Source organism: Dendrobates tinctorius, unplaced genomic scaffold (genome assembly GCF_039654945.1).
Source record: "Dendrobates tinctorius isolate UK_male_01 unplaced genomic scaffold, ASM3965494v1 ptg000157l, whole genome shotgun sequence".
Classification (NCBI taxonomy): Eukaryota; Metazoa; Chordata; class Amphibia; order Anura; family Dendrobatidae; genus Dendrobates; species Dendrobates tinctorius.
Window position 1 is genome coordinate 5,180,862 of NW_027361824.1, and position 25,892 is coordinate 5,206,753.

Here is a 25,892-nt window from a genome sequence, read left to right on the forward strand (position 1 = left end):
CAAGTAGTTCTCCTATTTGATTCTCCTATGAAGAGTGGCATCATGGGCTCCTCAAAACAACTCTCAAATGATCTGAAAACCAAGATTATTCAACATAGCTTTTCAGGGGAAGGATACAAAAAGTTGTCTCAGAGATATAACCTGTCAGTTTCCACTGTGAGGGACATAGTAAGGAAATGGAAGAACACAGGTACAGTTCTTGTTAAGCCCAGAAGTGGCAGGCCAAGAAAACTATCAGAAAGGCAGAGAAGAAGAATGGTGAGAACAGTCAAGGACAATCCACAGACCACCTCCAAAGACCTGTAGCATCATCTTGCTGCAGATGGTGTCACTGTGCATCGGTCAACAATACAGCGCACTTTGCACAAGGAGAAGCTGTATGGGAGAGTGATGCGAAAGAAGCCGTTTCTGCAAGCACGCCACAAACAGAGTCGCCTGAGGTCTGCAAAAGCACATTTGGACAAGCCAGTTACATTTTGGAAGAAGGTCCTGTGGACTGATGAAACAAAGATTGAGTTGTTTGGTCTTACAAAAAGGCGTTATGCATGCGCTGTATTGTAGACCGATGCACAGTGACACCATCTGCAGCAAGATGAGGCTGCCGGTCTTTGGAGGTGGTCTGTGGATTGTCCTTGACTGTTCTCACCATTCTTCTTCTCTGCCTTTCGGATATTTTTCTTGGCCTGCCACTTCTGGGCTTAACAAGAACTGTACCTGTGTTCTTCCATTTCCTTACTATGTTCCTCACAGTGGAAACTGACAGGTTAAATCTCTGAGACAACTTTTTGTATCCTTCCCCTGAAAAGCTATGTTGAATAATCTTTGTTTTCAGATCATTTGAGAGTTGTTTTGAGGAGCCCATGATGCCACTCTTCATAGGAGAATCAAACAGGAGAACTACTTGCAAGTGGCCACTTTAAATACCTTTTCTCATGATTTGATACACCTGCCTATGAAGTTCAAAGCTCAATGAGGTTACAAAACCAATTTAGTGCTTCAGGAAGTCAGAAAAAAGTAGTTAGGAGTGTTCAAATCAAGAAAATGATAAGGGTGCCCATACTTTTGCACCGGTCAAATTTTGTTTAAATGCACATTTTCTGTTAGTACAATAAACCTCATTTGAATCCAGAAATATAACTGAGTCCATCAGTTATTAGACATATGAAACTGAAATAGCTGTTGCAAAAAACAAAATTGTTATAAAGAAAAAAGGTTAACATTAATAGGGGTGCCCAAACTTTTACATATGACTGTACAAATAGGGGCAGAAAGTGTTGAATATCAGTATTGTCCATTGCACACAGTGTAGTACTATAAAGTGCACAGATAATACCACCATACAATACATAATTGTACTATTACTATGCGCTATACCCATATTACACCACCATACTGTGCTCCAGTAATGTTCATCCGCTGCTGTCCGAGGGGCGGAGGTCTCACGCTTCAGTACATTTGTACACAAGCCCCCGCGTGTTGCTTTAGCTTTGCACTACTTCTCAGGTTATTAGATTTCCAGCTGTTGGGTCAGTTCTCCCTCATATGTGACACTGTGACTTTACAGGTCTGTCTCTTTATGCATTGTTATGTGTTCTTGTCGCCCCCTGCAGGCCACTCTCAGCATGTTCGAAGACATGGGCTTCATCAGCAACTACAAAATCGACCGGATGACACTGATCAGGTCTGTACTGTGCCGACATGTAGGGACAACTGTCAGGGTAACTCTGAGGGGAGCGGTTAGGAGAACAAATAGCAGAACTGTGAGGGGAACGGTGAGGAAAACAGTGAGAACGGTGAGGGTAACTGTCAGTATAACAGTCATGAGAACGGTGAGGACAGTGGTGAGGAGAACAGTGAGGGTAAAGGTGAAAGGAACGGTGAGGATGACTGTGCAGGGAACGGCCTGGAGAATGTACTGCAGAATGGTGAGGACAATGGGGAGGGTAACAGTCAGTGTAACGGTCATGAGAACTGTGAGGAGAACTGTGAGGAGAATGGACTGCAGAACAGTGAAGTCAACGGTGAGGGTGACTGTCAGTGTGACAGTCATGAGAAGTGTGAGGAGAGCTGTGAAGGGAATGGTAAGGAGAATGGTGAGAGTAACGGTCAGGAGAACGATGAAGAGATTGGTGAGGGTAACTGGTTACTGTCAGTGTAACGGTCATGAGAACTGTGAGGAGAACAGCCTGGAGAACGTACTGCAGAAAGGTGAGGACAACGGTGAAGGTAACTGTCAGTGTAACCGTCATGAGAACTGGGAAGAGAATTGTGAGGAGAACGGTGAGGGTAACGGTCATGAGAATGGTCATGAGACCGGTCATAAGAACTATGAGGAGAACTGTAATTAGAACTGTGAGGGGAACGTAAGAAGAACGATGACGAGAACGGTCTGAAGAATGAACTGCAGAATGGTGAAGAAAACGTTGAGTATAACTGTCAGTGTAACAGTCATGAGAAGGATGAGGGGAACAGTGAGGAGAATGGTGAGGGGAACAGTGAGGAAATGGTCAGGGGAACAGTCAGGAGAACAGACAGGACACTCCACTGACTACTGTCTGATGCTGTTCGACAATTGATTTGTGGTTTGACATCTCTATGTCTTTAGATTTTGCCTTATGGTGAAGAAGGGGTACAGAGACCCCCCATATCACAACTGGATGCACGCATTCTCTGTATCACACTTCTGCTACCTGCTCTACAAAAACCTGGAACTCATCAATTATCTGGAGTAAGTGGCGTCTCCTATAATGTGGTCATCCTGCTTCCACCACTAGATAGAGCCATAGTGCTGTATTATCCTAGAGGTGACACATACTGTACTACCACTAGATGGAGCCATAGTGCTGTATTATCCTAGAGGTGACACATACTGTACTACCACTAGATGGGGCCATAGTGCTGTATTATCCTAGAGGTGACACATACTGTACTACCACTAGATGGGGCCATAGTGCTGTATTATCCTAGAGGTGACACATACTGTACTACCACTAGATGGGGCCATAGTGCTGTATTATCCTAGAGGTGACACATACTGTACTACCACTAGATGGAGCCATAGTGCTGTATTATCCTAGAGGTGACACATACTGTACTACCACTAGATGGGGCCATAGTGCTGTATTATCCTAGAGGTGACACATACTGTACTACCACTAGATGGGGCCATAGTGCTGTATTATCCTAGAGGTGACACATACTGTACTACCACTAGATGGGGCCATAGTGCTGTATTATCCTAGAGGTGACACACACTGTACTACCACTAGATGGAGCCATAGTGCTGTATTATCCTAGAGGTGACACATACTGTACTACCACTAGATGGGGCCATAGTGCTGTATTATCCTAGAGGTGACACATACTGTACTACCACTAGATGGGGCCATAGTGCTGTATTATCCTAGAGGTGACACATACTGTACTACCACTAGATGGGGCCATAGTGCTGTATTATCCTAGAGGTGACACATACTGTACTACCACTAGATGGGGCCATAGTGCTGTATTATCCTAGAGGTGACACACACTGTACTACCACTAGATGGAGCCATAGTGCTGTATTATCCTAGAGGTGACACATACTGTACTACCACTAGATGGGGCCATAGTGCTGTATTATCCTAGAGGTGACACATACTGTACTACCACTAGATGGGGCCATAGTGCTGTATTATCCTAGAGGTGACACATACTGTACTACCACTAGATGGGGCCATAGTGCTGTATTATCCTGGAGGTGACATATTCTGTACTACCACTAGATGGAGCCATAGTGCTGTATTATCCTGGAGGTGACACATACTGTAATACCACTAGATGGGGCCATAGTGCTGTATTATCCTAGAGGTGACACATACTGTACTACCACTAGATGGAGCCATAGTGCTGTATTATCCTAGAGGTGACACATACTGTACTACCACTAGATGGAGCCATAGTGCTGTATTCTAGAGGTGACACATGCTGTACTACCACTAGATGGAGCCATAGTGCTGTATTATCCTAGAGGTGACACATACTGTACTACAACTCGATGGCGCCGTGGTGCTGTATTATCCTAGAGGTGACACACACTGTACTACCACTAGATGGAGCCATAGTGCTGTATTATCCTAGAGGTGACATACACTGTACTACCACTAGATGGAGCCATAGTGCTGTATTATCCTAGAGGTGACACATACTGTACTACCACTAGATGGCGCCATAGTGCTGTATTATCCTAGAGGTGACACATACTGTACTACGACTAGATGGCGCCGTGGTGCTGTATTATCCTAGAGGTGACACATGCTGTACTACCACTAGATGGAGCCATAGTGCTGTATTATCCTAGAGGTGACACATACTGTACTACGACTAGATGGCGCCATAGTGCTGTATTATCCTAGAGGTGACATACACTGTACTACCACTAGATGGAGCCATAGTGCTGTATTATCCTAGAGGTGACACATACTGTACTACCACTACATGGCGCCATAGTGCTGTATTATCCTAGAGGTGACACATACTGTACTACCACTAGATGGAGCCATAGTGCTGTATTATCCTAGAGGTGACACATACTGTACTACCACTAGATGGAGCCATAGTGCTGTATTATCCTAGAGGTGACATATACTGTACTACCACTAGATGGGGCCATAGTGCTGTATTATCCTCGGTGACACACACTGTACTACCACTAGATGGAGCCATAGTGCTGTATTATCCTAGAGGTGACACATGCTGTACTACCACTAGATGGAGCCATAGTGCTGTATTATCCTAGAGGTGACACATACTGTACTACCACTAAATGGGGCCATAGTGCTGTATTATCATAGAGGTGACACATACTGTACTACCACTAAATGGGGCCATAGTGCTGTTTTATCCTAGAGGTGACATATACTGTACTACCACTAGATGGAGCCATAGTGCTGTATTATCCTAGACGTGACACATACTGTACTACCACTAGATGGCGCCATAGTGCTGTTTTAGCCTAGAGGTGAAACACACTGTACTACCACTAGATGGCGCCATAGTGCTGTATTATCCTAGAGGTGACATATACTGTACTACCACTAGATGGAGCCATAGTGCTGTATTATCCTAGAGGTGACACATACTGTACTACCACTAGATGGTGCCATAGTGCTGTATTATCCTAGAGGTGACATATACTGTACTACCACTAGATGGAGCCATAGTGCTGTATTATCCTAGAGGTGAAACACACTGTACTACCACTAGATGGAACCATAGTGCTGTAATATCCTAGAGGTGACACATACTGTACTACCACTAGATGGAGCCATAGTGCTGTATTATCCTAGAGGTGACACATACTGTACTACCACTAGATGGCGCCATAGTGCTGTATTATCCTAGAGGTGACATATACTGTACTACCACTAGATGGGGCCATAGTGCTGTATTATCCTAGAGGTGACACATACTGTACTACCACTAGATGGAGCCATAGTGCTGTAATATCCTAGAGGTGACACATACTGTACTACCACTAGATGGAGCCATAGTGCTGCATTATCCTAGAGGTGACACACACTGTACTACCACTAGATGGAGCCATAGTGCTGTATTATCCTAGAGGTGACATATGCTGTACTACCACTAGATGGAGCCATAGTGCTGTATTATCCTAGAGGTGACACATACTGTACTACCACTAGATGGTGCCATAGTGCTGTATTATCCTAGAGGTGACACATACTGTACTACCACTAGATGGAGCCATAGTGCTGTATTATCCTAGAGGTGACACATACTGTACTACCACTAGATGGCGCCTTAGTGCTGTATTATCCTAGAGGTGACACACACTGTACTACCACTAGATGGAGCCATAGTGCTGTATTATCCTAGAGGTGACACACACTGTACTACCACTAGATGGAGCCATAGTGCTGTATTATCCTAGAGGTGACACATACTGTACTACCACTAGATGGAGCCATAGTGCTGTATTATCCTAGAGATGACATATACTGTACTACCACTAGATGGCGCCATAGTGCTGTATTATCCTAGAGGTGACATATACTGTACTACCACTAGATGGAGCCATATTGCTGTATTATCCTAGAGGTGACACACACTGTACTACCACTAGATGGGGCCATAGTGCTGTATTATCCTGGAGGTGACATATTCTGTACTACCACTAGATGGAGCCATAGTGCTGTATTATCCTAGAGGTGACACATACTGTACTACCACTAGATGGAGCCATAGTGCTGTATTATCCTAGAGGTGACATATACTGTACTACCACTAGATGGAGCCATATTGCTGTATTATCCTAGAGGTGACACATACTGTACTACCACTAGATGGAGCCATAGTGCTGTATTATCCTAGAGATGACATATACTGTACTACCACTACATGGAGCCATAGTGCTGTATTATCCTAGAGGTGACATATACTGTACTACCACTAGATGGAGCCATAGTGCTGTATTATCCTAGAGGTGACACATACTGTACTACCACTAGATGGGGCCATAGTGCTGTATTATCCTGGAGGTGACATATTCTGTACTACCACTAGATGGAGCCATAGTGCTGTATTATCCTGGAGGTGACACATACTGTACTACCACTAGATGGAGCCATAGTGCTGTATTATCCTAGAGGTGACACATACTGTACTACCACTAGATGGCGCCATAGTGGTAGTAACTCGATGGCGCCGTGGTGCTGTATTATCCTAGAGGTGACACACACTGTACTACCACTAGATGGCGCCTTAGTGCTGTATTATCCTAGAGGTGACATACACTGTACTACCACTAGATGGAGCCATAGTGCTGTATTATCCTAGAGGTGACACATACTGTACTACCACTAGATGGCGCCATAGTGCTGTATTATCCTAGAGGTGACACATACTGTACTACGACTAGATGGCGCCGTGGTGCTGTATTATCCTAGAGGTGACACACACTGTACTACCACTAGATGGCGCCATAGTGCTGTATTATCCTAGAGGTGACATACACTGTACTACCACTAGATGGAGCCATAGTGCTGTATTATCCTAGAGGTGACACATACTGTACTACCACTAGATGGCGCCATAGTGCTGTATTATCCTAGAGGTGACACATACTGTACTACCACTAGATGGCGCCATAGTGCTGTATTATCCTAGAGGTGACACACACTGTACTACCACTAGATGGCGCCATAGTGCTGTATTATCCTAGAGGTGACACATTCTGTACTACCACTACATGGCGCCATAGTGCTGTATTATTCTAGAGGTGACACATACTGTACTACCACTAGATGGAGCCATAGTGCTGTATTATTCTAGAGGTGACACATACTGTACTACCACTAGATGGCGCCATAGTGCTGTATTATCCTAGAGGTGACATACACTGTACTACCACTACATGGCGCCATAGTGCTGTATTATCCTAGAGGTGACACATACTGTACTACCACTAGATGGCGCCATAGTGCTGTATTATCCTAGAGGTGACACATACTGTACTACCACTAGATGGCGCCATAGTGCTGTATTATCCTAGAGGTGACACACACTGTACTACCACTAGATGGCGCCATAGTGCTGTATTATCCTAGAGGTGACACATTCTGTACTACCACTACATGGCGCCATAGTGCTGTATTATTCTAGAGGTGACACATACTGTACTACCACTAGATGGAGCCATAGTGCTGTATTATTCTAGAGGTGACACATACTGTACTACCACTAGATGGGGACATAGTGCTGTATTATTCTAGAGGTGACACATACTGTACTACCACTAGATGGGGCCATAGTGCTGTATTATTCTAGAGGTGACACATACTGTACTACCACTAGATGGAGCCATAGTGCTGTATTATCCTAGAGATAACATATACTGTACTACCACTAGATGGAGCCATAGTGCTGTATTATCCTAGCGGTGACACACACTGTACTACCACTAGATGGAGCCATAGTGCTGTCTTATCCTAGAGGTGACACATACTGTACTACCACTAGATGGGGCCATAGTGCTGTATTATTCTAGAGGTGACACACTGTACTACCACTAGATGGAGCCATAGTGCTGTATTATCCTAGAGATAACATATACTGTACTACCACTAGATGGAGCCATAGTGCTGTATTATCCTAGCGGTGACACACACTGTACTACCACTAGATGGAGCCATAGTGCTGTATTATCCTAGAGATGACATATACTGTACTACCACTAGATGGAGCCATAGTGCTGTATTATCCTAGAGATGACATATACTGTACTACCACTAGATGGAGCCATAGTGCTGTATTATCCTAGAGGTGACACATACTGTACTACCACTAGATGGAGCCATTGTACTTAGTGTTATTCTAGAGGTCCCATATCCATTGTTCCTTTTTCTTTCAGGGATATTGAGATCTTTGCCTTGTTTGTGTCGTGTATGTGCCACGATCTGGATCACAGAGGGACTAACAATTCCTTCCAAGTGGCCTCGGTAGGTGTTCAGACTCCTCCTGGCCGCTGTCTACATCTCTCCGGTTCTCAGTTTACAACAAACGTTTCCTTCTTTCCATCTAGAAATCGGTTCTGGCGGCTCTGTACAGCTCCGAGGGCTCCGTCATGGAGGTGAGTTGGCTGCGACCCTCCCAATAATGGGTCCTATTGGGTGACGGGAGCCGCGGTGGGTGACGTCACATTATAATGCTGCATTACCTGCTGTCCTTTACTCCAGTCACATCCAAAGCTGCATTCAGATTGAAGTTCCTTAAAGCACAGGTCCCTGCAGTTCTGCATTGCCAGGGATGTCAGCGAACAGCAACCACATGTGAGACCTACAAACTGGGAGTTCCAGAAAAGCAGCAGAATTATGGATGCAGCTCTGGATGTGAGTGGAGTCGTGATATGAACCGTAATGAGGATTCTGTCTTCCTCCCGGCAGAGACATCACTTTGCTCAGGCCATCGCCATCCTCAACTCACAGGGATGTAACATCTTCGAACAGTTTTCAAGAAAGGTGAGTAAAAGTGCAGATGATGAACCCCAGAACTCTCCGGGGGGTCACTGTCCCCTTTATGTCCTGATGTTAGCGGTGATGCCATTTTCTGGTGTCTCCCCCTGCAGGATTATCAGAGGATGCTGGACCTCATGCGAGAAATCATCTTGGCCACAGACTTGGCGCATCATCTGCGTATTTTCAAAGAGCTTCAGAAAATGGCAGCAGGTGAGCGCAGCGCCTGACCAGAGAAGCGTCTTCTTCTGCCCTCTAGAGGGCGCACTGTCGCCACACAAACCCCCACATTGTACACTGCACAGACACAGTCTGTAGTCAGCCCCAGCACTGCTGCCCCCAGGAGATCACAGGCTAATCTGTCCCATCACAATTTATTGATAAGGAAATTTCTGTTCTTCACAGGTGAAATAAAAATATGTTTAAAATAAATGTTACAGAGATAGTGACAGAGGTAGAGGTAGCGTTAGAGGTGGAGTTAGGGTTAGGGGTAGAATTAGAGGTAGAATTAGATGTAGAGTTAGGGGTAGAGTTAGAGTTAGGGTTAGGGGTAGAGTTAGGGGTAGAATTAGGGGTAGAATTAGAGGTAGAGTTAGGGGTAGAGTTAGAGGTAGAGTTAGGGGTAGAGTTAGGGGTAGAGTTAGGGGTAGAGTTAGAGGTAGAGTTAGAGGTAGAGTTAGGGTTAGGGGTAGAATTAGAGGTAGGGTTAGGGGTAGAGTTAGAGGTAGAGTTAGGGGTAGAGTTAGAGGTAGAGTTAGGGTTAGGGGTAGAATTAGAGGTAGAGTTAGGGTTAGGGGTAGAGTTAGAGGTAGAGTTAGGGGTAGAGTTATGGGTAGAATTAGAGGTAGAGTTAGGGTTAGGGGTAGAGTTAGAGTTAGGGGTAGAGTTAGGGGTAGAGTTAGTGGTAGAGTTAGGGGTAGAGTTAGGGGTAGAGTTAGAGGTAGAGTTAGGGTTAAGGGTAGAATTAGAGGTAGGGTTAGGGGTAGAGTTAGGGGTAGAATTAGAGGTAGGGTTAGGGGTAGAGTTATGGGTAGAATTAGAGGTAGAGGTAGAGTTAGGGGTACAATTAGGGGTAGAGTTAGGGGTAGAGTTAGGGGTAGAGTTAGGGGTAGAGTTAGGGGTAGAGTTAGGGTTAGGGGTAGAATTAGAGGTAGAGTTAGAGGTAGAGTTATGGGTAGAGGTAGAGGTAGAGTTAGAGGTAGAGTTAGAGGTAGAGTTAGGGTTAGGGGTAGAATTAGAGGTAGGGTTAGGGGTAGAGTTAGGGGTAGAGTTAGAGGTAGGGTTAGGGGTAGAGTTAGGGGTAGAGTTAGGGGTAGAGTTAGGGGTAGAGTTAGTGGTAGAGTTAGAGGTAGAGTTAGGGTTAGGGGTAGAATTAGAGGTAGAGTTAGAGGTAGAGTTATGGGTAGAGTTAGAGGTAGAGTTAGGGTTAGGGGTAGAGTTAGAGGTAGAGTTAGGGGTAGAGTTAGGGGTAGAGTTAGTGGTAGAGTTAGGGGTAGAGTTAGAGGTAGAGTTAGGGTTAGGGGTAGAATTAGAGGTAGGGTTAGGGGTAGAGTTAGAAGTAGAGTTAGGGTTAGGGGTAGAATTAGAGGTAGGGTTAGGGGTAGAGTTAGGGGTAGAGTTAGAGGTAGGGTTAGGGGTAGAATTAGAGGTAGGGTTAGGGGTAGAGTTAGGGGTAGAGTTATGGGTAGAATTAGAGGTAGAGTTAGAGTTAGGGGTAGAGTTAGAGGTAGAGTTAGGGGTAGAGTTAGAGGTAGAGTTAGGGGTAGAGTTAGGGGTAGAGTTAGGGGTAGAGCTAGGGGTAGAGCTAGGGGTAGAGCTAGGGGTAGAGCTAGGGGTAGAGCTAGGGGTAGAGCTAGGGGTAGAGTTGTGGTTAGGGGTAGAGTTAGAGGTAGAGTTGTGGATAGGGGTAGAGTTAGAGGTAGGGTTAGGGGTAGAATTAGAGGTAGGGTTAGGGGTAGAGTTAGGGGTAGAGTTAGAGGTAGGGTTAGGGGTAGAATTAGAGGTAGGGTTATGGGTAGAATTAGAGGTAGAGTTAGAGTTAGGGGTAGAGTTAGGGGTAGAGTTAGGGGTAGAATTAGAGGTAGGGTTAGGGGTAGAGTTAGAGGTAGAGTTAGGGTTAGGGGTAGAATTAGAGGTAGGGTTAGGGGTAGAGTTAGGGGTAGAGTTAGAGGTAGGGTTAGAGGTAGAATTAGAGGTAGGGTTAGGGGTAGAGTTAGGGGTAGAGTTATGGGTAGAATTAGAGGTAGAGTTAGGGTTAGGGGTAGAGTTAGGGGTAGAGTTAGAGGTAGAGTTAGGGGTAGAGTTAGAGGTAGAGTTAGGGGTAGAGTTAGGGGTAGAGTTAGGGGTAGAGCTAGGGGTAGAGCTAGGGGTAGAGCTAGGGGTAGAGCTAGGGGTAGAGCTAGGGGTAGAGTTGTGGTTAGGGGTAGAGTTAGGGGTAGAGTTAGAGGTAGGGTTAGAGGTAGAATTAGAGGTAGGGTTAGGGGTAGAGTTAGGGGTAGAGTTATGGGTAGAATTAGAGGTAGAGTTAGGGTTAGGGGTAGAGTTAGGGGTAGAGTTAGAGGTAGAGTTAGGGGTAGAGTTAGGGGTAGAGTTAGGGGTAGAGTTAGGGGTAGAGTTAGGGGTAGAGCTAGGGGTAGAGTTAGGGGTAGAGCTAGGGGTAGAGCTAGGGGTAGAGCTAGGGGTAGAGCTAGGGGTAGAGTTGTGGTTAGGGGTAGAGTTAGGGGTAGAGTTAGGGGTAGAGTTGTGGTTAGGGGTAGAGCTAGGGGTAGAGCTAGGGGTAGAGCTAGGGGTAGAGTTAGGGGTAGAGTTAGGGGTAGAGTTAGGGGTAGAGTTAGGGGTAGAGTTGTGGTTAGGGGTAGAGTTGTGGTTAGGGGTAGAGTTGTGGTTAGGGGTAGAGTTGTGGTTAGGGGTAGAGTTAGGGGTAGAGTTGTGGTTAGGGGTAGAGTTAGGGGTAGAGTTAGGGGTAGAGTTAGGGGTAGAGTTAGGGGTAGAGTTTGGGGTAGAGTTTGGGGTAGAGCTAGGGGTAGAGCTAGGGGTAGAGTTATGGGTAGAATTAGAGGTAGAGTTAGGGTTAGGGGTAGAGTTAGGGGTAGAGCTAGGGATAGAGTTAGGGGTAGAGTTGTGGTTAGGGGTAGAGTTAGGGGTAGAGTTGTGGTTAGGGGTAGAGTTAGGGGTAGAGTTAGGGGTAGAGTTAGGGGTAGAGTTAGGGGTAGAGCTAGGGGTAGAGTTGTGGTTAGGGGTAGAGTTAGGGGTAGAGTTGTGGTTAGGGGTAGAGTTAGGGGTAGAGTTAGGGGTAGAGTTAGGGGTAGAGTTAGGGGTAGAGCTAGGGGTAGAGCTAGGGGTAGAGATGTGGTTAGGGGTAGAGTTAGGGGTAGAGTTGTGGTTAGGGGTAGAGTTAGGGGTAGAGCTAGGGGTAGAGTTAGGGGTAGAGTTGTGGTTAGGGGTAGAGTTAGGGATAGAGCTAGGGATAGAGCTAGGGGTAGAGCTAGGGGTAGAGCTAGGGGTAGAGCTAGGGGTAGAGTTGTGGTTAGGGGTAGAGTTAGGGGTAGAGTTAGGGGTAGAGTTAGGGGTAGAGTTAGGGGTAGAGTTGTGGTTAGGGGTAGAGTTGTGGTTAGGGGTAGAGTTGTGGTTAGGGGTAGAGTTAGGGGTAGAGTTGTGGTTAGGGGTAGAGTTAGGGGTAGAGTTAGGGGTAGAGTTAGGGGTAGAGTTAGTGGTAGAGTTAGGGGTAGAGTTAGGGGTAGAGTTAGGGGTAGAGTTAGGGGTAGAGTTAGGGGTAGAGTTGTGGTTAGGGGTATTGTTAGGGGTAGAGTTAGGGGTAGAGTTAGGGGTAGAGTTAGGGGTAGAGTTAGGGGTAGAGTTAGGGGTAGAGTTGTGGTTAGGGGTATTGTTAGGGGTAGAGTTAGGGGTAGAGTTAGGGGTAGAGTTAGGGGTAGAGTTAGGGGTAGAGTTAGGGGTAGAGTTGTAGTTTGGGGTAGAGTTAGGGGTAGAGGTAGAGTTAGAGGTAGAGTTAGAGGTAGAGTTGTGGTTAGGGGTAGAGTTAGGGGTAGGGTTAGGGGTAGGGTTAGGGGTAGGGTTAGGGGTAGAGTTGTGGTTAGGGGTAGAGTTAGGGGTAGAGTTAGGGGTAGAGTTAGGGGTAGAGTTAGGGGTAGAGTTGTGGTTAGGGGTAGAGTTGTGTTTAGGGGTAAAGTTGTGGTTAGGGGTAGAGTTAGGGGTAGAGTTAGAGGTAGAGTTGTGGTTAGGGGTAGATTTAGGGGTAGAGTTGTGGTTAGGGGTAGAGTTAGGGGTAGAGTTAGAGTTAGGGGTAGAGTTAGGGGTAGAGTTAGGGGTAGAGTTAGGGGTAGAGTTAGTGTTAGGGGTAGGGTTAGGGGTAGAGTTAGGGGTAGAATTAGAGGTAGGGTTAGGGGTAGAGTTAGAGGTAGAGTTAGTGTTAGTGGTAGAGTTAGGGTTAGGGGTAGAGTTAGGGGTAGAGCTAGGGGTAGAGCTAGGGGTAGAGCTAGGGGTAGAGTTGTGGTTAGGGGTAGAGTTAGGAATAGAGTTGTGGTTAGGGGTAGAGTTGTGGTTAGGGGTAGAGTTGTGGTTAGGGGTAGAGTTGTGGTTAGGGGTAGAGTTAGAGGTAGAGTTAGGGGTAGAGTTAGAGGTAGAGTTGTGGTTAGGGGTAGAGCTAGGGGTAGAGTTAGAGGTAGAGTTAGGGGTAGAGTTGTGGTTAGGGGTAGAGTTAGGAATAGAGTTGTGGTTAGGGGTAGAGTTGTGGTTAGGGGTAGAGTTGTGGTTAGGGGTAGAGTTGTGGTTAGGGGTAGAGTTAGAGGTAGAGTTAGGGGTAGAGTTAGGGGTAGAGTTAGGGGTAAAGTTAGGGGTAAAGTTAGGGGTAGAGCTAGGGGTAGAGTTGTGGTTAGGGGTAGAGTTAGAGGTAGAGTTGTGGTTAGGGGTAGAGTTAGGGGTAGAGTTAGGGGTAGAGTTGTGGTTAGGGGTAGAGTTAGGAATAGAGTTGTGGTTAGGGGTAGAGTTGTGGTTAGGGGTAGAGTTGTGGTTAGGGGTAGAGTTGTGGTTAGGGGTAGAGTTAGAGGTAGAGTTAGGGGTAGAGTTAGGGGTAGAGTTAGGGGTAGAGTTAGGGGTAAAGTTAGGGGTAGAGTTAGGGGTAGAGCTAGGGGTAGAGTTGTGGTTAGGGGTAGAGTTAGAGGTAGAGTTGTGGTTAGGGGTAGAGTTAGGGGTAGAGTTAGGGGTAGAGTTGTGGTTAGGGGTAGAGTTAGAGGTAGAGTTGTGGTTAGGGGTAGAGTTAGGGGTAGAGCTAGGGGTAGAGCTAGGGGTAGAGCTAGGGGTAGAGCTAGGGGTAGAGCTAGGGGTAGAGCTAGGGGTAGAGTTGTGGTTAGGGGTAGAGTTAGAGGTAGAGTTGTGGATAGGGGTAGAGTTAGAGGTAGGGTTAGGGGTAGAATTAGAGATAGGGTTAGGGGTAGAGTTAGGGGTAGAGTTAGAGGTAGGGTTAGGGGTAGAATTAGAGGTAGGGTTACGGGTAGAATTAGAGGTAGAGTTAGAGTTAGGGGTAGAGTTAGGGGTAGAGTTAGGGGTAGAATTAGAGGTAGGGTTAGGGGTAGAGTTAGAGGTAGAGTTAGGGTTAGGGGTAGAATTAGAGGTAGGGTTAGGGGTAGAGTTAGGGGTAGAGTTAGAGGTAGGGTTAGAGGTAGAATTAGAGGTAGGGTTAGGGGTAGAGTTAGGGGTAGAGTTATGGGTAGAATTAGAGGTAGAGTTAGGGTTAGGGGTAGAGTTAGGGGTAGAGTTAGAGGTAGAGTTAGGGGTAGAGTTAGAGGTAGAGTTAGGGGTAGAGTTAGGGGTAGAGTTAGGGGTAGAGCTAGGGGTAGAGTTAGGGGTAGAGCTAGGGGTAGAGCTAGGGGTAGAGCTAGGGGTAGAGTTGTGGTTAGGGGTAGAGTTAGGGGTAGAGTTAGAGGTAGGGTTAGAGGTAGAATTAGAGGTAGGGTTAGGGGTAGAGTTAGGGGTAGAGTTATGGGTAGAATTAGAGGTAGAGTTAGGGTTAGGGGTAGAGTTAGGGGTAGAGTTAGAGGTAGAGTTAGGGGTAGAGTTAGGGGTAGAGTTAGGGGTAGAGTTAGGGGTAGAGTTAGGGGTAGAGCTAGGGGTAGAGTTAGGGGTAGAGCTAGGGGTAGAGCTAGGGGTAGAGCTAGGGGTAGAGTTGTGGTTAGGGGTAGAGTTAGGGGTAGAGTTAGGGGTAGAGTTGTGGTTAGGGGTAGAGCTAGGGGTAGAGCTAGGGGTAGAGCTAGGGGTAGAGTTAGGGGTAGAGTTAGGGGTAGAGTTAGGGGTAGAGTTAGGGGTAGAGTTGTGGTTAGGGGTAGAGTTGTGGTTAGGGGTAGAGTTGTGGTTAGGGGTAGAGTTGTGGTTAGGGGTAGAGTTAGGGGTAGAGTTGTGGTTAGGGGTAGAGTTAGGGGTAGAGTTAGGGGTAGAGTTAGGGGTAGAGTTAGGGGTAGAGTTTGGGGTAGAGTTTGGGGTAGAGTTTGGGGTAGAGCTAGGGGTAGAGCTAGGGGTAGAGTTATGGGTAGAATTAGAGGTAGAGTTAGGGTTAGGGGTAGAGTTAGGGGTAGAGCTAGGGATAGAGTTAGGGGTAGAGTTGTGGTTAGGGGTAGAGTTAGGGGTAGAGTTGTGGTTAGGGGTAGAGTTAGGGGTAGAGTTAGGGGTAGAGTTAGGGGTAGAGTTAGGGGTAGAGCTAGGGGTAGAGTTGTGGTTAGGGGTAGAGTTAGGGGTAGAGTTGTGGTTAGGGGTAGAGTTAGGGGTAGAGTTAGGGGTAGAGTTAGGGGTAGAGTTAGGGGTAGAGCTAGGGGTAGAGCTAGGGGTAGAGATGTGGTTAGGGGTAGAGTTAGGGGTAGAGTTGTGGTTAGGGGTAGAGTTAGGGGTAGAGCTAGGGGTAGAGTTAGGGGTAGAGTTGTGGTTAGGGGTAGAGTTAGGGATAGAGCTAGGGATAGAGCTAGGGGTAGAGCTAGGGGTAGAGCTAGGGGTAGAGCTAGGGGTAGAGTTGTGGTTAGGGGTAGAGTTAGGGGTAGAGTTAGGGGTAGAGTTAGGGGTAGAGTTAGGGGTAGAGTTAGGGGTAGAGTTGTGGTTAGGGGTAGAGTTGTGGTTAGGGGTAGAGTTGTGGTTAGGGGTAGAGTTAGGGGTAGAGTTGTGGTTAGGGGTAGAGTTAGGGGTAGAGTTAGGGGTAGAGTTAGGGGTAGAGTTAGGGGTAGAGTTAGTGGTAGAGTTAGGGGTAGAGTTAGGGGTAGAGTTAGGGGTAGAGTTAGGGGTAGAGTTAGGGGTAGAGTTAGGGGTAGAGTTAGGGGTAGAGTTAGGGGTAGAGTTGTGGTTAGGGGTATTGTTAGGGGTAGAGTTAGGGGTAGAGTTAGGGGTAGAGTTAGGGGTAGAGTTAGGGGTAGAGTTAGGGGTAGAGTTGTGGTTAGGGGTATTGTTAGGGGTAGAGTTAGGGGTAGAGTTAGGGGTAGAGTTAGGGGTAGAGTTAGGGGTAGAGTTAGGGGTAGAGTTGTAGTTTGGGGTAGAGTTAGGGGTAGAGGTAGAGTTAGAGGTAGAGTTAGAGGTAGAGTTGTGGTTAGGGGTAGAGTTAGGGGTAGGGTTAGGGGTAGGGTTAGGGGTAGGGTTAGGGGTAGAGTTGTGGTTAGGGGTAGAGTTAGGGGTAGAGTTAGGGGTAGAGTTAGGGGTAGAGTTAGGGGTAGAGTTGTGGTTAGGGGTAGAGTTGTGTTTAGGGGTAAAGTTGTGGTTAGGGGTAGAGTTAGGGGTAGAGTTAGAGGTAGAGTTGTGGTTAGGGGTAGAGTTAGGGGTAGAGTTGTGGTTAGGGGTAGAGTTAGGGGTAGAGTTAGAGTTAGGGGTAGAGTTAGGGGTAGAGTTAGGGGTAGAGTTAGTGTTAGGGGTAGGGTTAGGGGTAGAGTTAGGGGTAGAATTAGAGGTAGGGTTAGGGGTAGAGTTAGAGGTAGAGTTAGTGTTAGTGGTAGAGTTAGGGTTAGGGGTAGAGTTAGGGGTAGAGCTAGGGGTAGAGCTAGGGGTAGAGCTAGGGGTAGAGTTGTGGTTAGGGGTAGAGTTAGGAATAGAGTTGTGGTTAGGGGTAGAGTTGTGGTTAGGGGTAGAGTTGTGGTTAGGGGTAGAGTTGTGGTTAGGGGTAGAGTTAGAGGTAGAGTTAGGGGTAGAGTTAGAGGTAGAGTTGTGGTTAGGGGTAGAGCTAGGGGTAGAGTTAGAGGTAGAGTTAGGGGTAGAGTTGTGGTTAGGGGTAGAGTTAGGAATAGAGTTGTGGTTAGGGGTAGAGTTGTGGTTAGGGGTAGAGTTGTGGTTAGGGGTAGAGTTGTGGTTAGGGGTAGAGTTAGAGGTAGAGTTAGGGGTAGAGTTAGGGGTAGAGTTAGGGGTAGAGTTAGGGGTAAAGTTAGGGGTAAAGTTAGGGGTAGAGCTAGGGGTAGAGTTGTGGTTAGGGGTAGAGTTAGAGGTAGAGTTGTGGTTAGGGGTAGAGTTAGGGGTAGAGTTAGGGGTAGAGTTGTGGTTAGGGGTAGAGTTAGGAATAGAGTTGTGGTTAGGGGTAGAGTTGTGGTTAGGGGTAGAGTTGTGGTTAGGGGTAGAGTTGTGGTTAGGGGTAGAGTTAGAGGTAGAGTTAGGGGTAGAGTTAGGGGTAGAGTTAGGGGTAGAGTTAGGGGTAAAGTTAGGGGTAGAGTTAGGGGTAGAGCTAGGGGTAGAGTTGTGGTTAGGGGTAGAGTTAGAGGTAGAGTTGTGGTTAGGGGTAGAGTTAGGGGTAGAGTTAGGGGTAGAGTTGTGGTTAGGGGTAGAGTTAGAGGTAGAGTTGTGGTTAGGGGTAGAGTTAGGGGTAGAGCTAGGGGTAGAGCTAGGGGTAGAGCTAGGGGTAGAGCTAGGGGTAGAGCTAGGGGTAGAGTTGTGGTTAGGGGTAGAGTTAGAGGTAGAGTTGTGGATAGGGGTAGAGTTAGAGGTAGGGTTAGGGGTAGAATTAGAGGTAGGGTTAGGGGTAGAGTTAGGGGTAGAGTTAGAGGTAGGGTTAGGGGTAGAATTAGAGGTAGGGTTATGGGTAGAATTAGAGGTAGAGTTAGAGTTAGGGGTAGAGTTAGGGGTAGAGTTAGGGGTAGAATTAGAGGTAGGGTTAGGGGTAGAGTTAGAGGTAGAGTTAGGGTTAGGGGTAGAATTAGAGGTAGGGTTAGGGGTAGAGTTAGGGGTAGAGTTAGAGGTAGGGTTAGAGGTAGAATTAGAGGTAGGGTTAGGGGTAGAGTTAGGGGTAGAGTTATGGGTAGAATTAGAGGTAGAGTTAGGGTTAGGGGTAGAGTTAGGGGTAGAGTTAGAGGTAGAGTTAGGGGTAGAGTTAGAGGTAGAGTTAGGGGTAGAGTTAGGGGTAGAGTTAGGGGTAGAGCTAGGGGTAGAGTTAGGGGTAGAGCTAGGGGTAGAGCTAGGGGTAGAGCTAGGGGTAGAGTTGTGGTTAGGGGTAGAGTTAGGGGTAGAGTTAGAGGTAGGGTTAGAGGTAGAATTAGAGGTAGGGTTAGGGGTAGAGTTAGGGGTAGAGTTATGGGTAGAATTAGAGGTAGAGTTAGGGTTAGGGGTAGAGTTAGGGGTAGAGTTAGAGGTAGAGTTAGGGGTAGAGTTAGGGGTAGAGTTAGGGGTAGAGTTAGGGGTAGAGTTAGGGGTAGAGCTAGGGGTAGAGTTAGGGGTAGAGCTAGGGGTAGAGCTAGGGGTAGAGCTAGGGGTAGAGTTGTGGTTAGGGGTAGAGTTAGGGGTAGAGTTAGGGGTAGAGTTGTGGTTAGGGGTAGAGCTAGGGGTAGAGCTAGGGGTAGAGCTAGGGGTAGAGTTAGGGGTAGAGTTAGGGGTAGAGTTAGGGGTAGAGTTAGGGGTAGAGTTGTGGTTAGGGGTAGAGTTGTGGTTAGGGGTAGAGTTGTGGTTAGGGGTAGAGTTGTGGTTAGGGGTAGAGTTAGGGGTAGAGTTGTGGTTAGGGGTAGAGTTAGGGGTAGAGTTAGGGGTAGAGTTAGGGGTAGAGTTAGGGGTAGAGTTTGGGGTAGAGTTTGGGGTAGAGCTAGGGGTAGAGCTAGGGGTAGAGTTATGGGTAGAATTAGAGGTAGAGTTAGGGTTAGGGGTAGAGTTAGGGGTAGAGCTAGGGATAGAGTTAGGGGTAGAGTTGTGGTTAGGGGTAGAGTTAGGGGTAGAGTTGTGGTTAGGGGTAGAGTTAGGGGTAGAGTTAGGGGTAGAGTTAGGGGTAGAGTTAGGGGTAGAGCTAGGGGTAGAGTTGTGGTTAGGGGTAGAGTTAGGGGTAGAGTTGTGGTTAGGGGTAGAGTTAGGGGTAGAGTTAGGGGTAGAGTTAGGGGTAGAGTTAGGGGTAGAGCTAGGGGTAGAGCTAGGGGTAGAGATGTGGTTAGGGGTAGAGTTAGGGGTAGAGTTGTGGTTAGGGGTAGAGTTAGGGGTAGAGCTAGGGGTAGAGTTAGGGGTAGAGTTGTGGTTAGGGGTAGAGTTAGGGATAGAGCTAGGGATAGAGCTAGGGGTAGAGCTAGGGGTAGAGCTAGGGGTAGAGCTAGGGGTAGAGTTGTGGTTAGGGGTAGAGTTAGGGGTAGAGTTAGGGGTAGAGTTAGGGGTAGAGTTAGGGGTAGAGTTAGGGGTAGAGTTAGGGGTAGAGTTGTGGTTAGGGGTAGAGTTGTGGTTAGGGGTAGAGTTAGGGGTAGAGTTGTGGTTAGGGGTAGAGTTAGGGGTAGAGTTAGGGGTAGAGTTAGGGGTAGAGTTAGTGGTAGAGTTAGGGGTAGAGTTAGGGGTAGAGTTAGGGGTAGAGTTAGGGGTAGAGTTAGGGGTAGAGTTAGGGGTAGAGTTGTGGTTAGGGGTATTGTTAGGGGTAGAGTTAGGGGTAGAGTTAGGGGTAGAGTTAGGGGTAGAGTTAGGGGTAGAGTTAGGGGTAGAGTTGTGGTTAGGGGTATTGTTAGGGGTAGAGTTAGGGGTAGAGTTAGGGGTAGAGTTAGGGGTAGAGTTAGGGGTAGAGTTAGGGGTAGAGTTGTAGTTTGGGGTAGAGTTAGGGGTAGAGGTAGAGTTAGAGGTAGAGTTAGAGGTAGAGTTGTGGTTAGGGGTAGAGTTAGGGGTAGGGTTAGGGGTAGGGTTAGGGGTAGGGTTAGGGGTAGAGTTGTGGTTAGGGGTAGAGTTAGGGGTAGAGTTAGGGGTAGAGTTAGGGGTAGAGTTAGGGGTAGAGTTGTGGTTAGGGGTAGAGTTGTGTTTAGGGGTAAAGTTGTGGTTAGGGGTAGAGTTAGGGGTAGAGTTAGAGGTAGAGTTGTGGTTAGGGGTAGAGTTAGGGGTAGAGTTGTGGTTAGGGGTAGAGTTAGGGGTAGAGTTAGAGTTAGGGGTAGAGTTAGGGGTAGAGTTAGGGGTAGAGTTAGGGGTAGAGTTAGTGTTAGGGGTAGGGTTAGGGGTAGAGTTAGGGGTAGAATTAGAGGTAGGGTTAGGGGTAGAGTTAGAGGTAGAGTTAGTGTTAGTGGTAGAGTTAGGGTTAGGGGTAGAGTTAGGGGTAGAGCTAGGGGTAGAGCTAGGGGTAGAGCTAGGGGTAGAGTTGTGGTTAGGGGTAGAGTTAGGAATAGAGTTGTGGTTAGGGGTAGAGTTGTGGTTAGGGGTAGAGTTGTGGTTAGGGGTAGAGTTGTGGTTAGGGGTAGAGTTAGAGGTAGAGTTAGGGGTAGAGTTAGAGGTAGAGTTGTGGTTAGGGGTAGAGCTAGGGGTAGAGTTAGAGGTAGAGTTAGGGGTAGAGTTGTGGTTAGGGGTAGAGTTAGGAATAGAGTTGTGGTTAGGGGTAGAGTTGTGGTTAGGGGTAGAGTTGTGGTTAGGGGTAGAGTTGTGGTTAGGGGTAGAGTTAGAGGTAGAGTTAGGGGTAGAGTTAGGGGTAGAGTTAGGGGTAAAGTTAGGGGTAAAGTTAGGGGTAGAGCTAGGGGTAGAGTTGTGGTTAGGGGTAGAGTTAGAGGTAGAGTTGTGGTTAGGGGTAGAGTTAGGGGTAGAGTTAGGGGTAGAGTTGTGGTTAGGGGTAGAGTTAGGAATAGAGTTGTGGTTAGGGGTAGAGTTGTGGTTAGGAGTAGAGTTGTGGTTAGGGGTAGAGTTGTGGTTAGGGGTAGAGTTAGAGGTAGAGTTAGGGGTAGAGTTAGGGGTAGAGTTAGGGGTAGAGTTAGGGGTAAAGTTAGGGGTAGAGTTAGGGGTAGAGCTAGGGGTAGAGTTGTGGTTAGGGGTAGAGTTAGAGGTAGAGTTGTGGTTAGGGGTAGAGTTAGGGGTAGAGTTAGGGGTAGAGTTGTGGTTAGGGGTAGAGTTAGAGGTAGAGTTGTGGTTAGGGGTAGAGTTAGGGGTAGAGTTAGAGGTAGAGTTGTGGTTAGGGGTAGAGCTAGGGGTAGAGTTAGAGGTAGAGTTAGGGGTAGAGTTGTGGTTAGGGGTAGAGTTAGGAATAGAGTTGTGGTTAGGGGTAGAGTTGTGGTTAGGGGTAGAGTTGTGGTTAGGGGTAGAGTTGTGGTTAGGGGTAGAGTTAGAGGTAGAGTTAGGGGTAGAGTTAGGGGTAGAGTTAGGGGTAAAGTTAGGGGTAAAGTTAGGGGTAGAGTTAGGGGTAGAGCTAGGGGTAGAGTTGTGGTTAGGGGTAGAGTTAGAGGTAGAGTTGTGGTTAGGGGTAGAGTTAGGGGTAGAGTTGTGGTTAGGGGTAGAGTTAGGAATAGAGTTGTGGTTAGGGGTAGAGTTGTGGTTAGGGGTAGAGTTGTGGTTAGGGGTAGAGTTGTGGTTAGGGGTAGAGTTAGAGGTAGAGTTAGGGGTAGAGTTAGGGGTAGAGTTAGGGGTAAAGTTAGGGGTAGAGTTAGGGGTAGAGCTAGGGGTAGAGTTGTGGTTAGGGGTAGAGTTAGAGGTAGAGTTGTGGTTAGGGGTAGAGTTAGGGGTAGAGTTAGGGGTAGAGTTAGGGGTAGAGTTAGGGGTAGAGTTAGGGGTAGAGTTAGGGGTAGAGTTGTGGTTAGGGGTAGAGTTAGGGGTAGAGTTAGGGGTAGAGCTAGGGGTAGAGCTAGGGGTAGAGCTAGGGGTAGAGCTAGGGGTAGAGCTAGGGGTAGAGCTAGGGGTAGAGTTGTGGTTAGGGGTAGAGTTAGGGGTAGAGTTAGGGGTAGAGTTAGGGGTAGAGTTAGGGGTAGAGTTAGGGGTAGAGTTGTGGTTAGGGGTAGAGTTGTGGTTAGGGGTAGAGTTAGGGGTAGAGTTAGGGGTAGAGTTAGGGGTAGAGTTAGGGGTAGAGTTAGGGGTAGAGCTAGGGGTAGAGCTAGGGGTAGAGCTAGGGGTAGAGCTAGGGGTAGAGTTGTGGTTAGGGGTAGAGTTAGGGGTAGAGTTAGGGGTAGAGTTAGGGGTAGAGCTAGGGGTAGAGCTAGGGGTAGAGTTGTGGTTAGGGGTAGAGTTAGGGGTAGAGTTTGGGGTAGAGTTTGGGGTAGAGTTAGGGGTAGAATTAGGGGTAGAGTTAGGGGTAGAGTTAGGGGTAGAGTTGTGGTTAGGGGTAGAGTTAGGGGTAGAGTTAGGGGTAGAGGTAGAGTTGTGGTTAGGGGTAGAGTTAGGGGTAGAGTTAGGGGTAGAGTTAGGGGTAGAGTTGTGGTTAGGGGTAGAGTTGTGGTTAGGGGTAGAGTTAGAGGTAGAGTTGTGGTTAGGGGTAGAGCTAGGGGTAGAGCTAGGGGTAGAGTTGTGGTTAGGGGTAGAGTTAGGGGTAGAGTTAGGGGTAGAGTTAGGGGTAGAGTTAGGGGTAGAGTTAGGGGTAGAGTTAGTGTTAGGGGTAGAGTTAGGGGTAGAGTTAGGGGTAGATTTAGAGGTAGAGTTAGGGGTAGAGTTAGAGGTAGAGTTAGGGTTAGGGGTAGAATTAGAGGTAGGGTTAGGGGTAGAGTTAGGGGTAGAGTTAGAGGTAGGGTTAGGGGTAGAATTAGAGGTAGGGTTAGGGGTAGAGTTATGGGTAGAATTAGAGGTAGGGTTAGGGGTAGAGTTAGAGGTAGAGTTAGGGGTAGAGTTAGGGGTAGAGCTAGGGGTAGAGCTAGGGGTAGAGTTGTGGTTAGGGGTAGAGCTAGGGGTAGAGCTAGGGGTAGAGCTAGGGGTAGAGCTAGGGGTAGAGCTAGGGGTAGAGTTGTGGTTAGGGGTAGAGTTAGAGGTAGGGGTAGAGTTAGGGGTAGAGCTAGGGGTAGAGTTGTGGTTAGGGGTAGAGTTAGGGGTAGAGTTAGGGGTAGAGTTAGGGGTAGAGTTAGGGGTAGAGTTAGGGGTAGAGTTAGGGGTAGAGTTAGGGGTAGAGCTAAGGGTAGAGTTAGGGGTAGAGTTGTGGTTAGGGGTAGAATTGTGGTTAGGGGTAGAGTTAGGGGTAGAGTTAGGGGTAGAGCTAGGGGTAGAGTTAGGGGTAGAGTTAGGGGTAGAGTTAGGGGTAGAGTTAGGGGTAGAGTTAGGGGTAGAGTTAGGGGTAGAGCTAGGGGTAGAGCTAGGGGTAGAGTTAGGGATAGAGTTGTGGTTAGGGGTAGAGTTAGGGGTAGAGTTAGGGGTAGAGTTAGAGGTAGAGTTGTGGTTAGGGGTAGAGTTAGGGGTAGAGTTAGGGGTAGAGTTGTGGTTAGGGGTAGAGTTGTGGTTAGGGATAGAGTTGTGGTTAGGGATAGAGTTGTGGTTAGGGGTAGAGTTGTGGTTAGGGGTAGAGTTGTGGTTAGGGGTAGAGTTAGGGGTAGAGTTGTGGTTAGGGGTAGATTTGTGGGTAGAGTTGTGGTTAGGGGTAGAGTTGTGGTTGGGGGTAGAGTTAGGGGTAGAGTTAGGGGTAGAGATGGGGGTAGGGTTGTGGTTAGGGGTAGGGTTGTGGCTAGGGGTAGGGTTGTGGTTAGGGGTAGGGTTGTGGTTAGGGGTAGGGTTAGGGTTAAGGGTAGAGTTAGGGGTATAATACAGAATGTAACTCAGGATCAGTAATGTAATGTATGCACACAGTGACTGCACCAGCAGAATAGTGAGTGCAGCTCTGGAGTATAATACAGGATGTAACTCAGGATCAGTAATGTATGTACACCGTGACTGCACCAGCAGAATAGTGAGTGCAGCTCTGGGGTATAATACAGGATGTAACTCTGGATCAGTAATGTATGTACACAAGTGATTGCACCAGCAGAATAGTGAGTGCAGCTCTGGAGTATAATACAGGATGTAACTCCGGATCAGTAAACACAGTGACTGCACCAGCAGAATAGTGAGTGCAGCTCTGGAGTATAATACAGGATGTAACTCATGATCAGTAATGTATGTACACAGTGACTGCACCAGCAGAACAGTGAGTGCAGCTCTGGAGTATAATAAAGGATGTAACTCAGGATCAGTAATGTAATGTATGTAAGCAGTGACTGCACCAGCAGAATAGTGAGTGCAGCTCTGGGGTATAATACAAGATGTAACGATCACTAATGTATGTACACAGTGACTGCACCAGCAGAATAGTGAGTGCAGCTCTGGGGTATAATACAGGATGTAGCTCAGGATCAGTAATGTAATGTATGTAAGCAGTGACTGCACCAGCAGAATAGTGAGTGCAGCTCTGGATTATAATACAGGATGTAACTCAGGATCAGTAATGTAATGTATGCACACAGTGACTGCGCCAGCAGAATAGTGAGTGCAGCTCTGGGGTATAATACAGGATGTAACTCAGGATGAGTAATGTAATGTATGTACACAGTGACTGCACCAGCAGAATAGTGAGTGCAGCTCTGGAGTATAATACAGGATGTAACTCATGATCAGTAATGTTTGTACACAGTGACTGCACCAGCAGAATAGTGAGTGCAGCTCTGGAGTATAATACAGGATGTAACTCAGGATCAGTAATGTAATGTATGTACACAGTGACTGCACCAGCAGAATAGTGAGTGCAGCTCTGGAGTATAATACAGGATGTAACTCAGGATCAGTAATGTAATGTATGTACACAGTGACTGCACCAGCAGAATAGTGAGTGCAGCTCTGGATTATAATACAGGATGTAACTCAGGATCAGTAATGTAATGTATGTACACAGTGACTGCACCAGCAGAATAGTGAGTGCAGCTCTGGAGTATAATACAGGATGTAACTCATGATCAGTAATGTATGTACACAGTGACTGCACCAGCAGAATAGTGAGTGCAGCTCTGGAGTATAATACAGGATGTAACTCAGGATCAGTAATGTAATGTATGTACACAGTGACTGCACCAGCAGAATAGTGAGTGCAGCTCTGGAGTATAATACAGGATGTAACTCAGGATCAGTAATGTAATATATGTACACAGTGACTGCACCAGCAGAATAGTGAGTGCAGCTCTGTGGTATAATACAGGATGTAACTCAGGATCAGTACTGTAATGTATGTACACAGTGACTGCACCAGCAGAATAGTGAGTGCAGCTCTGGATTATAATACAGGATGTAACTCAGGATCAGTAATGTAATGTATGTACACAGTGACTGCACCAGCAGAATAGTGAGTGCAGCTCTGGGGTATAATACAGGATGTAACTCAGGATCAGTAATGTAATGTATGTACACAGTGACCGCACCAGCAGAAAAGTGAGTGCAGCTCTGGAGTATAATACAGGATGTAACTCAGGATCAATAATGTAATGTATGTACACAGTGACCGCACCAGCAGAATAGTGAGTGCAGCTCTGGAGTATAATACAGGATGTAACTCAGGATCAGTAATGTAATGTATGTACACAGTGACTGCACCAGCAGAATAGTGAGTGCAGCTCTGGGGTATAATACAGGATGTAACTCAGGATCAGTAATGTAATGTATGTACATAGTGACTACACCAGCAGAATAGTGAGTGCAGCTCTGGAGTATAATACAGGATGTAACTCAGGATCAGTAATGTAATGTATGTACACAGTGACTACACCAGCAGAATAGTGAGTG

General features: G+C 47.1%; 1 protein-coding gene across 4 annotated transcripts in view; it reads left to right on the top strand.

The window, feature by feature from the left end:
- The window catches only part of PDE2A (phosphodiesterase 2A), an 806,220-nt gene that overhangs the window by 735,066 nt on the left and 45,262 nt on the right, over positions 1–25,892 (top strand). For all 4 annotated transcript variants that reach the window (XR_012220656.1, XM_073548493.1, XM_073548490.1 and 1 more), the window contains 6 exons: positions 1,611–1,681; positions 2,606–2,728; positions 8,411–8,498; positions 8,582–8,629; positions 8,943–9,017; positions 9,125–9,224. Coding sequence is in view for 3 of the 4 variants with exons in the window: in XM_073548493.1 (XP_073404594.1) it covers positions 1,611–1,681; positions 2,606–2,728; positions 8,411–8,498; positions 8,582–8,629; positions 8,943–9,017; positions 9,125–9,224 (505 nt within the window). In the remaining variant the exon portion in view is untranslated. The remainder of the gene's footprint in view (positions 1–1,610; positions 1,682–2,605; positions 2,729–8,410; positions 8,499–8,581; positions 8,630–8,942; positions 9,018–9,124; positions 9,225–25,892) is intronic.